This window comes from Microcebus murinus, chromosome 8 (genome assembly GCF_040939455.1).
Source record: "Microcebus murinus isolate Inina chromosome 8, M.murinus_Inina_mat1.0, whole genome shotgun sequence".
Lineage (NCBI taxonomy): Eukaryota > Metazoa > Chordata > Mammalia > Primates > Cheirogaleidae > Microcebus > Microcebus murinus.
The window spans coordinates 31,295,815-31,311,687 of NC_134111.1; the positions used below are offsets into that span (position 1 = coordinate 31,295,815).

A 15,873-nucleotide genomic window follows, 5' to 3' on the forward strand; every position below is an offset into this window, starting at 1 on the left:
TTAAAGGATCTCATAAATTGCACACTAAAGAAACCTGTTCAACTTTATTTGAGCATTTCTAAAACTTATTTGACCACAGAACCTTTTCTCACATTAACATTTCATAACTCACCTGGGGTTTTATGAGATAAGAGGTGGAATGAATTCTTTTGAGGGACTGACGCTTCAGCACTGAGGTCTGTTCTGCTGGAAGGCATGGCAGTGTTCTCAATATATTAATATCTTTGTTTTATGGATTGGACTTGGTGAAGTTATAAGAAAAAATTCTTACCCAGCATCATCACTGATCTCTTTTCTCCTTCCAGAATGGCAAGAATGGCTTGTTAGGTACTAGGGTTTTGCATATTTTCCTGAAAAAAATGTTTTCATCAATTGTTGCCTCTACTTTTAGTCAATGGAATAAGTTCCCCATTAATAGATTAATAAGAGACTTTCTTATGGACAGAAAGATATGAACAAAAATGTAGTCGTATCAAGTTCACCAGCTGTTATTTTTAAGGCTCACTTAAAACAAGATAATTCACTACTAGACAAACTTAATTTCCCAGACTGAAGTTATGTAGTGATTTACTTATTCCATAAGCCTATGATTTTATCTGCTCAGATTTACATTGGGAGCAATAAAACCTCTGGCATCTGCTCCCAGTTGTCCGCAGGAAGAGGAGACAGGAGATAAGAACATTCCTGATTTTATTGCTTTCTAGAACATTTGAAGTTGGGGTGGGGGTGGGAAAGATATGCCTGTCATGGCCATCAATGTCCATGGGGTGTGATAGCAAAGAAGTAAACCAGTCCTCTTTGGGAGACATGGTAAATCTCTCAGGCTACTGGCCTTCGTTCATCCGAAAAAAAAAAAAAAAAGGAAAAATCAGAGGAGAGCTTCTGCCTCCTCTTCATCAGAAAAACAATCACTCCAACATTAAAATAGTTTGGGGCTTCACAGTAGCTCTGAGCAAGATCGGGACTGCTACAACCTGATTCCAGCTGACGAAATTCTGGCTGGGGTACAGCTTGGGGACAGCACTGACACAGACCCTGTCCAGGCACCCTTCCTAACAGCATAGCCACTGGGGAAGTTGCTGGCCTGAGACTCGATCAGAGGCCACTCGGGATTCCTGTCAGTGGGCGTGTCTAGGGAGACAGTTACAACCTGAGATGTGTCGATGTGGTCTGTATTAGCTCATTCTCAGGACCTAAAGTTCTTAAGCTTTCTCCTTTGGACATCAGTACCTTGGTTCAAAGCTGCCAAAATTGTGAAAGATTTGATCTGGTGGGAGGAATTTTTATTGCCCAATAAATAATATCACGGGAGGTCATAATTCCATATTAGTCCCCTAAATATCCAAAATGTATAAGGCATGCAAAGTTGGGTTCAAAATATGGATGAAAAACAGCTCAGTGACATTTCTTAAGAATTATTCATTTTCTATTTTAATGTGAAAGTGGAGCAAGAACATACTCCTAAATCCCAGGCTTAGAAAGCTGAACGCTGCCTAAAGGCCTTAAAGAATTACATGGACAAAGCCATTTTTCTTTGGTTTTTAAATTACAAATAGAAAATTCCCCAAGGAATTTTGGAAGAAATTTCAAGCTTTCAGACTCGTAAGAGGCAGAGGGACCTCTGGAATCTCCCATCATTGGCTTTATCTGTCATCAGAGAAAGACACTGAAATCATGCCAGGGAGAAAGGAAGCTCCTCAGTTTTGGAAAACCTTCCTTGTTGGGCTAGTTGTCTACTGTAATGCATTCTAGCACCCAGATGAGCTCACTGGCAAGAAGTTCTTTCTTTTGGTTAGAGTCATTTTCTCCTGACACAACGAATCCATTTTTAATTCTTTTGTCCCTTGTGACTAGCTGGCGCGCGCGCACACACACACACACACACACAGATACACACATAACCAGCCTCTGCTATAGTCTTTTATCTCCTACAAGACCACTATTGCCTACCTAACTTCTTTTAACCCTGTGTTCTTTGAACTTTTGTATCCACTCATCTTCCTGAAAATTGCTCTGGTTCTCAGCTCCCAAATCGTCCCTCCAAATCGCTTACCCCCTAAAAATAAAAATCAGTACAGTGGGGCAAAGTTCATTGAAAGGCAAGGAGGGATACCACTGCATCTTGGTTTATGAGGATCCCACTGAGCAAAGAGATCAATACTCTTTGAAGGGTGTCCTGAAGGGAATCTCTCCAAGGAGAACTCTGAGAATGGACATAAACTCTGTGCGGTGCACACCTTATGTGGTGTTAGGTGGTCTCTTTGGGAATTAGAATGTTGAGATTCCTGTTTTTTTTTTTTCCTTCTAGGCAGTCTGGGCTAACATTTCCCAATCCTAAGTAAAACATATTTTCTGTCTTGACAGAGACCAGATACTGCTACACTCAGCACACGATGGAAGTCACAGGAAACAGTATCTCTGTCACCAAACGCTGCGTCCCGCTGGAAGAGTGCTTATCCACTGGCTGCAGAGACTCAGAGCACGAAGGCCACAAGGTCTGGGCAACAAAGCAAGTGACGGGTACAGCATGGCCAGCCTCCCTCCTTTCTCCAGACATCTGCCAGCGCTCACCGCGGCGTCCTCCCCACCTCCCTCGCATGGGCTGCCTGTGACCGCCTTTATACCCCTAGGAAACGATGCTTCCTTTCCTGTTTGCTCTCAAAGAATACAAATTTATACCAGAGCATAGGACAACTGGTATAAATTGTGTAAACACATACCAAGAGGGTATTAAAAATTATTGAAGCCTTTTCTTCACTCAGAAGAAAGTAATAAAGCTAACAGAAGGAAGAGGAGCAAGGGAGCCGTTATGTCCGTGTCCGAGCACTGCAGATGCACCAGCCATTCACTCGCCAGAGGAGGGCCGGGGCGATTTAGCTGCGATAACTTTCTGTGAGGTGGGGGGTTCGTGTCTTGCCTGGGATGGCAGTTAGCAGAGGGTCTCCGTTGGCTCTTGAGTTATTTGTGGGTGACGAGAGAGCATCTTGTTGTGGGTTTGCACCCCTTAAACTTCATTTGGGGCCTGTATGCAGAAGCACTCAGTGTAAAATGGACTTTGGCAGCAGCCTTGAAGGAGCATTTAAAGACTCAGAGAAAGGCAGCCTGACCCCTGGCTGGAGCACGGAATGCCCCTGACTCTCCTGCTGGTGGGTCAGGCTTGGCTGTACGCCTCACCTGGGCCTCTGTCCAGCATCTTCCTATTTCTCCCGTTAGGCCACCTTCCTGGTGGTTTGGGGCAGGGCCCACTTTCAGTAGCTTGGAACAGCCCTGTTAGTAAGAGCTTCTTTTTTCCTAAGAAGGCAGACATCTAATTTTCTAGCAACTTCTCTAATAAGCTAAGAATTAAATTTTAAAATATCTGCCTACTCATTCCCGGCTTGAAATGAGTAAGACTAAGGGCTTTATCTGGCCCTCCAGCAGGCTGGGCTTAGTCTCAGGCATTGCTGAGAGCTAATGCCTTTCTCCTTTACCAAGGAGAAAGCTGAGGATCAGAGAAGTTATGTCCCATTTGCTTAGGTCACACTGCTAGCAAGTGACAAGGACAGAATCCCAAGTCAGTTCTGACTTCCAGTCTCTCTCTGTGACATTATACTGTCTCCCTAGCCCACGTCCACTGTAAAGACTCAAGTCTCAGCAGGCTAATGGCTGTGTAGGGTATTAACTATCCCATGACTATGAATCACCTGGGGAGCTTGATAAAGTGCAGATTCTAGTTCTCTCAGGCTGGGGCAAGGTTTGAGATTCTGCATTCCCGGCTCCCAGCTGATATGGAAGCTGCTGGCCTGTACTTTGTATAGCCGTGACCTAAAATAACTGCTGTCACTAACCCTGGGGATTTATTTCTTCCCTGTGATCCAGGAGTAAAGCGGTATAAAGCAGGAGTGATGGCACAAATGAAAACCCTTCAAACTTTAACTGACCCAGTGAGAATGGAGATAATTATGCAGATAGTTCTAATGAAAGTAAATATTCAAGTTTAAAATTACCTGGGTTGTTGTCCCTCTCACTGTGAAAACTTGGCAAATGAAAGTTCACCCAATTAGCAGTTTCCTCGAGTGGTCAGAAAGAGCTTCTTTGAAAAAGGAAGGGCAGGTTTCATTATCCCTATTTCACAGTGGAATAGCTGAGGCTTAGGAAGGCCGTAGATCTCTGTAAGAACCACATGGTGGGGTGTCAAAAACAGAACCCCAATCCCTTGAAGTTTAGGCTGGTGAGTTTTCATTTTGACGTTGCTTCCAGGTGAAACATTACCCCCATTCTTCTTAAATGTAGGGTTGGTGTCTCCTTTGTAGAACAGGTGATTTTCCTTTCAGTCCTGCCATGAAAAAGACGATTCCTTCAGAAACCCCTGCCTCCTTCCAAGACCTACCGGCTTCTCCTCACCCTTCTTTTTCTCTTTCTTTCTCCCAGGTCTGCACTTCCTGTTGTGAAGGAAACATCTGTAACTTGCCACTCCCCCGAAATGAAAGCGATGCCACATTTGCCACAACGTCACCCATAAACCAGACAAATGGGCACCCACACTGCATGTCAGTGATCATGTCCTGCTTGTGGGTGTGGTTAGGACTCACATTGTAGCAGCTCAGTGGCGCCACGTTTAGTAGTGATCCATGGGACCTCGCCGGTCCATCGTCATGCATGAGTCATTGGCCTGACAGTTCACACGTGAGACACGACACTCTCAGACGTCGTCACTGCCAAGCTTTGCTCTCACCATGAGGAACAAGCATTGCTTCAGTGTAGTCATTTTGAGTCTCACCGACACCCCATCAAAGCCAGCCTGCCCCTAAGACAGACGCTGAGTTCTATGCCACGCACCTTTCTTTTCACTCCAAGAAATAGATCTGCATTTATTTATTGCCATCTGGGGTTCTTAATTTGGAAGAATACAGGCATGAGATGCAGGAAGTTCTGAGACCCTCTGAAATGTTTGGGATCTACTCTATGGACACCCATACATGTGTGTTTTTCTAGACAAAGGTAAAAAAAAAACAACAAAAAACCACTGATTTAAATACAATCATGAATTCACTTATTGCTTTAGAATGTTAAAACTTTGATTTCAAAATGAATGGATTATTTTCTTGGAAATTCTGGCCGAGTCCCTGGAGGAGTAGTAAGCAGATTGTCCAATTTAATTTTCTCAACATCCTTCTCCCAGTGCTGGCAATCATATTCCCTCCACTCTGTGTGGAAGAGACGGTGTATTTGTTAGTTGGCTGGAGAAGGATTTTCCCCAACTTAACAGAGCTGACATCCATAAAGCGGCTGTTATCCCTCCATATAATTGGTGAGATTGACCTTGACTTGGCACCTAGCAATGCTCTGTGAGATCTTAGATTCCACCTGGGCCAGTGGTGTCCAGAGTCCCAAAGCAAGGGGGGGGGAGTTGTTTGCTCCAGATGTGGGGTTCTATTCAGGCATAACTAATCTACACTGAGAGAGGATTTCAGTGCCAGGAAGATGTGTAGAGGTCAGTCCTAGATCATTTTGTGAGCCCAGTAAATGGCTCAACCAGCTTCTTCCTTTGTCTGCAGTTTACACTGTCAAAAAGCCCCCTCCCCAAATCCCCAGGGACTTTCCAGAGAAGGTTCTGCATTAATTTGTCTCTAGATAAGGCACAAAGACATAATACGCTAGGCTGAGAAGAAGGTGGACTTGTGAGGTGATTGCAAGACTAGTAAGGAGACCCAGCAGGAAGTTTTTGTTTCTTTTAGATACTGCTTTTCAAGCAGATGGTAAAATTTTCACCATCCTTCCTATATTTTTGGCATCCCAAGTTACAATTTTTCTTCTTCCTTGTGAATCATTTTAAACAGTATTTATTTTTGTATGGCATAACTAGAAACTAAAATATATTCTAAAAAAAATTCTTTATTCTGAACAAAACGATCAAGTTAGGATACTTATTTTTCAACAGTGGTAGAGCTTGTAATATATGTTTGTGGAAAGCTGTATATGATACTTGCCCCAGTGTTGAAAAAAGTTATTAATAACAGGTTGCGAGCAAGAGTAATGTCTTTGCCTCAAGGATTTTTCTCGTGGTTTCCTCAGTGCTGTTGTCCCAGAAGTATTCAGGTGGTGACCATCACTGGTCTGAGTTTCTGTGCAGGGTTATGGGGCACGTTTTTATGAAACTGAGTGGAGCCATGGCTGATAAAGAGGACAATGTTGTCAGGGTCCATCTGTCCTGCACAGAAAAATGTCTCTGGCTCATAAAGTGAGAACCCCTCAGGGACCAAAAATGAACCGACAGCAGTAACTCTGATACAAAATAATCCCAATTTGCATCAAATGGCCTTAATTCAGAGTTTGATAGGCTTATCAATATGTTGCTTATACTTGGGGTGGGGAGAGTAGAGGGAAAGAAAGCAAGACATGTACTAAGCACCTCCTATGTGCCAGGCACTATGCTAAGCACTTTACGTAAATTAAATCATATAATCCCTGCAAGAACCCTCTAAAGAATATCACTAGTATTTATACTTTACAAATGAAGGTACTTAGGTTCAAAGAAATTCAATAACATGATGCCTTTTCCTTCAGATTTAGATTATATGAGATGAGATAGGATTGCAAAGGAAAGGAAGGGGGAATTACCTGCCCTAGGAAAACTTCCAGGCCTGACTTCATGGGAATTCACTCATCATGTGGAGTTTCTCTCACCCTGCTTCTGTAGGATGCCATTTGTGTGTGTGCAAATGATGATATTTTTTTCTTTGGGGAACGGGGGTATGGCTTCTTCATTCATCCCTCTTGCTTAAAGAGGAGGCAGTGGATTTTGCATCCTAAGATGCTGTAAGACAATGACAATTTGATGTTGTACATATCTACCAGTACCGTTTTTTATGCATGGTTACACTCCACTAACATCTTCCAAGTACTGCATGTGATTTGAGTAAGGAACAAGAAAGTGACCACGCCAAAGTCTCCCTGGCTGGTGAACCGGGATCAGGCCCGTAGTGGTGCAGATTCGTCCGCCACCCGGGGACTCTGACAGATGTCGTCGCATGCATCCCATGTGCCTGTTAGAATGGCTTGTGTTTCATCCTCTTGAAAGTGGTTTGCTCACTATCCCCAGCCTCAAGGAGCCAAGAAAGGGCCATTCATGTGGAAGGTCCAAGACTGGTCAACCATCTGACTTTTCTACCACATTAAACTTCCCATTAAATCTCACCATTGGTGATGGCTTGAAGTGCAAAGAGCCATGATGTGTATATTAACCTATGTGCCACATATTTATTTTTAGACTCTCTACAGCATTCATGTCAATGTGGGATTGATGCCTAAACTTTGTAAATATTGTAAATTTTGTAAATCAATAAATAAAGGTTTTAAGTGTATCTCACCAGGCTCCTCCCTGCAAATGTACATGTCAATCAATGATTCATACACCCAGGTGGTGTACAAGGCATTGGGCTTAGCACCCCAGGGAACTTCCTTCCTGGAGCTCGCTTCCAGTTGTACAGACAAGAAATACATGCATGAAAAGCTACAAGACAATTCACCCATGCCAAATGATTCAAACAGATGGTTTAAGTGCTGCAGAAGGAAAGATTACCAGGCTTTTCAATCAGGTCTACATTTCCCTAGAGCATTTATTTGTTAAATCAGGAAGTATAAAAATATTATATGTATGTGTGTGTGTGTAAATATACCACACCATTGACTCTTTATTTTTAAATCTTATTCTGTTCTTAGAGTGAATTATGTTAATAATGATACACTAGAAAACATTTTACCTTGATGGTTTCTTCTGCAACAGGAAACAAATATTAGAATAGTATACATGTCATTTTTATCTATATGATTAATTCATTATATATTTCTTAGTAAAATAATAGACATTGCAAGCAACCTTGAAAAACTCCAGCTTGTTTGCGATTCCTGGTTATTCTTTAATGCCCTATATTTTGGAATTTCAAGGGAAATCTTTTTCCCCAAATTAGAGATTTTTCTATTAGGTTCTGGATCAGTGATGTAGTTAGTGTTCCTTAAAGTGTTGTATTTATATGAAGATAGCTCTTGTCCCTAACCTGCGTAAACAGCACTATGTGTTCAGTTCAGCATAAACAGCACTGCAGGTGGACTAGGATTTGAGAAAATTTGATTTTGAAGACATGGACTTACATATTTACTTAATGTGGGGATTTAAAAAGGATGCTTCACCTTAGGAATGCATTTCATATCTTTTCCTTAACATATAAGATTTTATTTACAAACAAAATTTAGGGTACACCAGGTATGTAAGTCAGATGTGGTGCTTTGGCAGCTACAATATAGTGTCTTTTATCTGGAATACTTAAACAGTGTGCACAAATGGTTTTAGTGAATTTCATATAACTTACCTACTAAGAGTGAAATACGTGAAAATGTTTTCAGAATCTGTTATTAGTCCTCACTGTAACTAGGGGACTTGGCCTTGTAGATTCAGACATGTGTCTAAGATGGCACAGCAACTTGGGGCAGGACTAAGACATGACTATGAAGCATCATGACTTCAGCTTGGCGTACTCTCCACTAGAATCTACTGAAAACAGGTCTATGATTTTTTTTTAAATATAAAAATTTCTAACATAGTTTTGTGTTACAAAATCAATGCAGATTTCCAAAATGTCTTTCAAATCAAACCTTCATTTTCAGCTGTTTGTCTCTTTACCTAATTTTTAAAATTATGGCCTCTCTCTCATTAGCAATTACTATTATCTTGCTATTATTACCTTTTGCAAATTTTAAGTCCATTTCAATTGCTGGAATTGGATGTGGGTGGTGAGCAGAGGGACTCTGTGTAGCTATATTTCAAACTGGGTAGAGACCTAAAATCTAGAAGCTAAGAAATGATTTCTTAGGGGTCTTCTTTTCTGTTCTCCTAAGAGAAACTCTCATTTTTGTATATGATTTTATTTTCAAAGCTCTTTCATGTACCTCACTTCAGTTGATCAACATGACCCCATTTACAGCTTTCATAGCTAAAGCTTTGGAGGGGTTTGGGGAGGCTCCACTGGTAGTTTGAACTACAAGGACTTTGATTCCTGATCCAGGACTCTGTTCCGCACACACTTGTCACTAAGATGACATGCCTGATGGCCTCTTTCTTCTCTGGCACTTTTACTAAAACACCACTTCTCAGGTCACAGAGTTAGGGTGAATGGAACCTCAGAAAACATCTAGTCCAACCCTTTTTTTTTATGCAGGAGGAAAAAGTACCCCAGAGAACCCAGATCATCTGTCTCTGCCACATTGCTTGCATTAAAGAAAAAATAAAACTGATCAAAATGTCCCTTCTTTTTTTTTTATCTGTAGATTTTTTTTATTTCAGCATAGTATAGGGGTACAAATGCTAAGGTTATGTATATTACCATTGCCTCCCTTCCCCCCCTAGTCAGACCTTCAAGCATGTCCATCCCCCAGGTGGTGCGCATCACACTCATTATGTATGTATATACCATCCCCTCCCCCCTGCCCGACACCCGATAAATGTTATTCCTATATATCCACTTAAGTGTTGATCAGTGAAACTGATTTGCTGGTGAGTACATGTGGTGCCTGTTTTTCCATTCTTGGGATACTTCACTTAGTAGAATGGGTTCCAGCTCTATCCAGGAAAATACAAGAGATGCCATAATCACCATTGTTTCTTATATCTGAATAGTACTCCATGGTATACAGATACCACATTTGATTAATCCACTCATGTATTGATGGGCACTTCAATTGTTTCCACAATTTTGTAATTGTGAATTGTGCTGCTATAAACATTCGAGTGCAGGTGTCTTTTTGTAGAGTGTCCCTTCTTTGATGTTTGAAGTAATTAAGACATGGGTGATGGAAAACAACTTAGAGGCCTCCCCTTCCTTTCCTCTCTCTGTGGGGTTGGTAGTGCCACGAGGCCATAATGGTAGGGAAAGGCAGAGAATAGAATTTAGAGAGGGCAGATTTTGCCAAGAAAACCTAATAGAGACATAGAGTGTTCATTCTAACTTGAGAAGAAAAGCATTCTGGAAAAACAACATTCTCAGAATCATGGCCTCAAAAAGCAGAGTGATTTGTCTAAATTAGAGATTTTCTGTTATTCAGAAACGATTTTCTCAGGGGTTTATGGTATGTCCACTGTCAGAAACTGGCCTCCTGAAACCACATAGTAGCCCTGTGCCTGGAGTTCAGACCTCCTCTAATGTCCCCTTGGGGAGGTGACAGGGATTATATTGTCAAATTGAGGAAAGTGTGTCTGTAAAGCAATTCTGTCAAGTTTAGGCAAATGAACAAAATGCCAACAGGATGTAGCCATGATGCAAACAGAAGGGCTAAAAATAAGTCACACCCTCAATAAATCTATTCATCCTTGAGAAGAATTCAAAATAGGCTTACTGTCTGGCCCCTGTCCTATCTGTGGAGAAGCCTGGCCATCTGGGTCACAAGGAGTCTGCACCCAGTGTCTGAGCACACCCTGTCAGCCTCCTCTCTGGTGTGCATCGGGCGCTGGCTACTGGCCCAATGTCACAGCTGTGTGCTGCTGGGGCTTTGCCCCAACCCCAGCCTCTCCCAGACATAAAACAGGTCTATGAGCAGCTGGGGACCCACATCACACAGTGGCATGTGAAGATGAGTTGTTTGAGCGGTAGGATCATACTTGGGGTGCTTTTGGTGAAAAGGTGCTAAGTAGACCTCAATGGTTGGGAAGAACAGTTTTGGACTCACACATGACTCAGCCTGGCTCGGCCCTCATACATGTCAGCACCAGGCTTATCCCTATCTTAAAGGCTTTCTCAGCACTCAAAAGGTTGGGCCCATCCCTGAATTTAATATGTTTAATTAATTAATAACCCTCTGTGTGTTTTGCCACTGACCTAAATACAAGTGTACCGTGTAGGGACACATTCCCCTTGATGCAAGCCAACCTGAGACCAACGTGAGATGTGCCATCAGACCTCCTAAGAACTCCCTTCAAAGTCAGATAATATAGCAAGAACTGAAAGGTCTATTTGGAGTATTTTGGAGAAAGCATAGTGGTGTGTGTGTAGGCCAGGCTGGAGTTGAAGATGTTGAGAATGGGCAGAGTCTAGATACTGACTTCAGGTTAGAGGTGAGAAAAGAATTCTCAGGGAAAAAGATGTTTAATCCAAGACATAAAAAATGAGAAGGGGTTAGGCTAGTGAAAAGAGTTTGTAGGACAGGCATCAGAAGGTCATTCCTAAATTTTAGGAAAGCTATGAGGTCAGTCTTGGGAGAAGTTGGTAATTAGCTTTCAAGTAAAACTTGAAAGTTGGGTGCTAGTGGAGCAATCCATGATTTATTTTTCTAGATTGGTCTTCACTAAGGCTGCTTCTGTGATGATTATTATTCACCCCTGATGGTCGTTCAGCCCTGCATGTCTGTTAGCTCATGGCTACCTATCAGAATCACCTGGGGTAGGGAGTTTAAAATCTGCATGTTTTAAAGCTTCTCAGACCAACTCTACCAGCTGGCTCATAGCCACCTTCATCTTAAAGAAGTATCTTGGGACAGCAGGGGCCTCTCCGTGTACTCACCTCAGGAACCCCGAGGTGCCAAGGCAGTCTGCTGGGAATCTGATTTTCACGAGGGTCCCAGATCCCCTGTTCAATGGTCCTATCCACTGAACAAACAGAGTAGACAAATAATGCCCCAAATTCTCAGATGAAGAAAGATTAAGGGACAATCTCAAAGCATCACAGCTACTTAGTGACAGAACTCAGGTTTCCCTAATGCTAGTCTTGGCCTAATTCTGACATATTTCCATATATTAAATTTGCACTAAGAAGTGGATAATGTCAAATGCTGCAAAACTAGCATCTCTTGCTTGTTGCAACATAAATTGTTAAAGCTCTTTTGCAAAGCAATTTGGCAGTATGTGTTGAGGGCTATGGGAATAGACAGATCCTGACCCAATAATCTCACTTCTGTGAAATGGCCTGAAGTACAGAAACACTGCTATGAACAAATTTGTTGCTTACAGCATTATTTGTAATTCCCAAAAAATTCAGGACAACCTAAATGTGCAAGAGTAGGGGAATCGTTAAGTCAATAATGGCACATCCACTTGGTATAGTATCAAAAGTGATTGCTCTAAAGACATTTTCAATGTCAAATGAAAATAGCAGTGCTGAAGTCATATGTTCAATGTGTCCTACCATCTAGGAAACAAATATGTACATTAAAAGATACTTGGAGAAAATAACCCAAAATATCTTCATTGTTTATGTTATTGTGATAACTTTTTATTTTCTTTTTTTAAAAAAAATTTCCAATTTTTATGCAATGTGGTTATATTACTTTTATAATGAAAAACATAAATATAATAAACAGGACCATATATGTTAAGTTAATGGTTGTTATTACTTTGGAGGTTCTTCATAAATGCAGTTCTTAACCCAGGGCAGGGCTCAGGCCCGTGGAGCTTGAGTCTCACTCCTGATGCAGTCCCTGGGGAGTTTTAAAATCTACCAGTGCCGGGATCCTAGCCCTAGAGATTTGAACTGTACTGATCTTGGGTGAGAAGATCTGGAGATCATGATTTTTTTAAAAAAAAACTATTCATTGTAAGACAATTCCAAACTTACAAAGATTTTAAGAAGACAATTTTTAAATTTTGCTACATTTGATTTCTCAGATGATTATTTTCTGAATAATTTTAAGGAAGGTTATAAGCACTATGCCTTTTTACCCCTTAATACTTCAGTATTTCCTAAAAACAAAGATATATTCTAACATAAACAGAGTGCAGTTATCAAAACCAAGAAGAAATTTGACATCGACACAATAATGTATAGTTCATATTCTAATTCTAAGATGAACATTTGACAAAGAAAGTAGTTACTGTGGAGGAACTGGCTATTTTCTCATTGTCATTCTGGCTACAAAAGCCAAGAGCTACAAAGCAGCAGACACCAGCCCTTACCAGGAGCCAGCCCTGTCCTTTCTCATCTATTTGTTCAGCCTCCCTTCAGTTCTCTGTGTGCCCAAACATCCTTCCTGTCCATCCCATCACATTCCAATAAAGTTCTGCATTAGTGATCAGTTTCTGTTGCTTGCCACCTAAGGACCCTGCTGGTTCTTAGAGTAGTTAAGCTGGAACTGTTCCTAGAATACTCAGGTCCTTTATGAGTATCTTTAGGCCTTTATGGGCTATTCTAGGACAGTCCCCTTCTCCTTTTTAGTATACAAAATGCACCAGGGTACAGAAACTGGTAGAAGATAAATGTTATTCCTGTCCACATCAGGAGATCAGACCACATCTGACCAGGGCTCAAAGGATCAAATCTTGGTTTAAGAAAAATCCTGGAAGGCCTTTTTCTTAAGCAGAAAGCACTGCTAAAAGCCTCTTCTCCCAAGACCTGAGGAAGCTGTGGCAGGGGACCTTTTGCAGACATGGGACTTCAAAGGTGGCTGCTTCAGGTCCCTGTGTCTGGAGAGCTCCCTGTATGGGAGCCCAGTGGATGTTGTCAAGACTGGGCTTGTCAGAGACACCCCCTCAGGAGACTGGTGTCTGTGGGCCCAGGGGACCCACCAGCCTTAGGTGGGGGTGCGGGGGGAGGATGTTGGGAGCCCACTTTGTCTGGCATTCCGGTATTGAGGCATTCAGGTGCAAGGCTCCTGCCTGCTCCGTGATAGGGGAAACTTTGACCAGGGAACTTCTGTCTGGGCATGTCTGCCTAGCTTCAGGACTCGTGGGTTACATATTTCCCTGGAGGAAGAAAGATGCTGAAAAATGCATTCTCTGCCTCTCTGCTTCTCACTCTCCGATCTCTGTTGCTTGAATATGTGGGACTATGCTAAGAAGGAAGAAGGGAGATTTTAATGTTCCCAGTGAATGCTAAAGCATTAGAAAATCTCTCTCCATTCTCCTTCTCTTGACTTCCTTTTCTCAAAAATTTGTGACCCTAGGGGTCAAGAAAAAAAAGTACACTTCAAAAAAATTTTAAATTTAATTCTATTTTTCATTGATAAATAATAATTGCATTTTTGGGGTGCAATGTAATGTTTGGTATATTTGCATTGTGGGTGATTAAATCAAGCTAATTACCACATCCACCACCTCGCACACTTATAATTTTTTGTGGTAAGAATATTAAAATCTTTTTGTACTTAAAATCTTATAACAAACTGCAAATAGCATTTATTTACCTCCTAAAGCGCATTCTGTTTACAGTCAGAGTTTGATTCTAAGCCTTCTTCCCGTTTAGTCTTCAATATGGTGTAGTCTTGTAATCTTTCTGCGATTTGTTCCATCACTTTTTGATGTGTTGATTAATTTACCCCACAAATCTTTTGGTTTGGGAAGACAACTTTGGGTTTGAATCCAAGCTTTTCTAATTAAACACTCTCCCTAATCTCCAATCTCCTTGCTTGTAAAATGGGGATAAATGAGTTTGTCGTGGGGATCAGCTATAAGCGATGTAAGCCCATAGCCCAGTGCAGGCATGTGGGGAGAATCAAACCATTGGTACTTTCTCGATGGGTGTGCTGGGCATGGTGCTGGCACTGGCGTGACAAGAACCACAACCTGGAGCACGTCCTTGAGGGGCTCCAATGCTTCTTACATTCACTCTCTTTCTCTTTGTGCTTTGTAAACTGCACTTGAATTTGAGTAATACATCACAAACCTTTTTCTGTCAGCAAGGAGAGTTGTAGGAGATAACTTTGATGGTTGGTTAGTATTACATTTTATGATTGTACCATAATTTATTTCACCATTTCCCCCTCCTTGTTTTTAGGTGTTTCTAGTTTTTTACTTTGAAGAATGTTTATATAAAGGTAATGCATTAGTATTGAAATATGAAGTAGCTCAGTAGAGAAGTTTTAATCAGAAAAGTAAAATCTTCCTTTCTACTCCCACTTCTTCCCATTCTGCAGCAATAAGTACTTACTATTAATAATTCCTTGAGCATGCTCTTATATATTTTATAGAGCATAAATCAATTTTAAATACTTCAGTATAATTATGTGAATGGGTTCGTATATAAAATATAGAAAACAAGGTCTACAATATGCCTTTGGAAATTATTACATTTGTGACGTCTTTTGTTGTCAGCACATGTAAATCCACTCATCCTCTAAGTGGCTGTATCTATTCCATTATATGGATGGACCATAATTTATTTAACCCATCCCCTACTGATCCAAATTCAGCATATCCTAAAAGTTCTGTCTAGACTTTGCTCTCACAATTATGCAATGAACACCTCTGCACCTTCTTAAGATAACTTTAGGAAACTAATAGGAATGGGGTGGTTTGATGTATTTCAAGTTTTGATTTATGTTGTCAAGTTACTCTCTAGAAACATGTGCCGATTTAGACCTATATCAACAGTATATGAGAGTGCCTATATCTGCACATCCTTTTTAAACTGGGTATTCCATTGATATTTTGTCTTTGAAATATCTATTTTTCTCATTTGGAAATATTAACAAAAATGTTTACCTTAACTGGGTGGAGGAAAATAGTAGATGTGTTGATAAGAGGGGCTAATGACCTTGCCCATCCTGCAGTTATTTGGGAGAAAACTGCTCATAGGACAGGTGAGATTCAACACTGGCCATTGGCTGCACATTTTATCTGGAGGCTAGAGGCACTCACCATGTGTCAGGTCATGAATCAAATGGCATACAACAAGCACGGATACCATTTCTCAGCTCTGCCAAACACAGCCACTTTGATGCTGATGCAACTGATTTTACTTCCTCCCCTTTATTCCATCAATGGCGAGGTAGCTGTAACATCTCCACCTTTTGCTGCTTAGAACTTGGCTCGTGAAGAAAAGACTTTGGGAGCATAATAGAAATCAACACTCCTGCCTTGTGCAGAACAGATGCTGAAATTCACTTAAGAGTAGTTTCTGATTGTCCTCTTTGGAA

General features: G+C 41.2%; 1 protein-coding gene across 2 annotated transcripts in view; it reads left to right on the top strand.

Moving 5' to 3' along the window:
* LYPD6 (LY6/PLAUR domain containing 6) overlaps positions 1-7,343 on the top strand; it is a 129,130-nt gene extending 121,787 nt beyond the window's left edge. Inside the window, exons 4-5 of one of the 2 annotated variants that reach the window (XM_012758759.2) lie at positions 2,365-2,495; positions 4,411-7,343. In XM_012758759.2, the coding sequence (XP_012614213.1) occupies positions 2,365-2,495; positions 4,411-4,578 (299 nt within the window). In that variant the 3' untranslated portion in view covers positions 4,579-7,343. Of the gene's footprint in view, positions 1-2,364; positions 2,521-4,410 lie in introns of both variants that reach the window. The other variant, XM_012758760.3, reaches the window with a different exon arrangement.
* Positions 7,344-15,873: the final 8,530 nt, after the last annotated feature.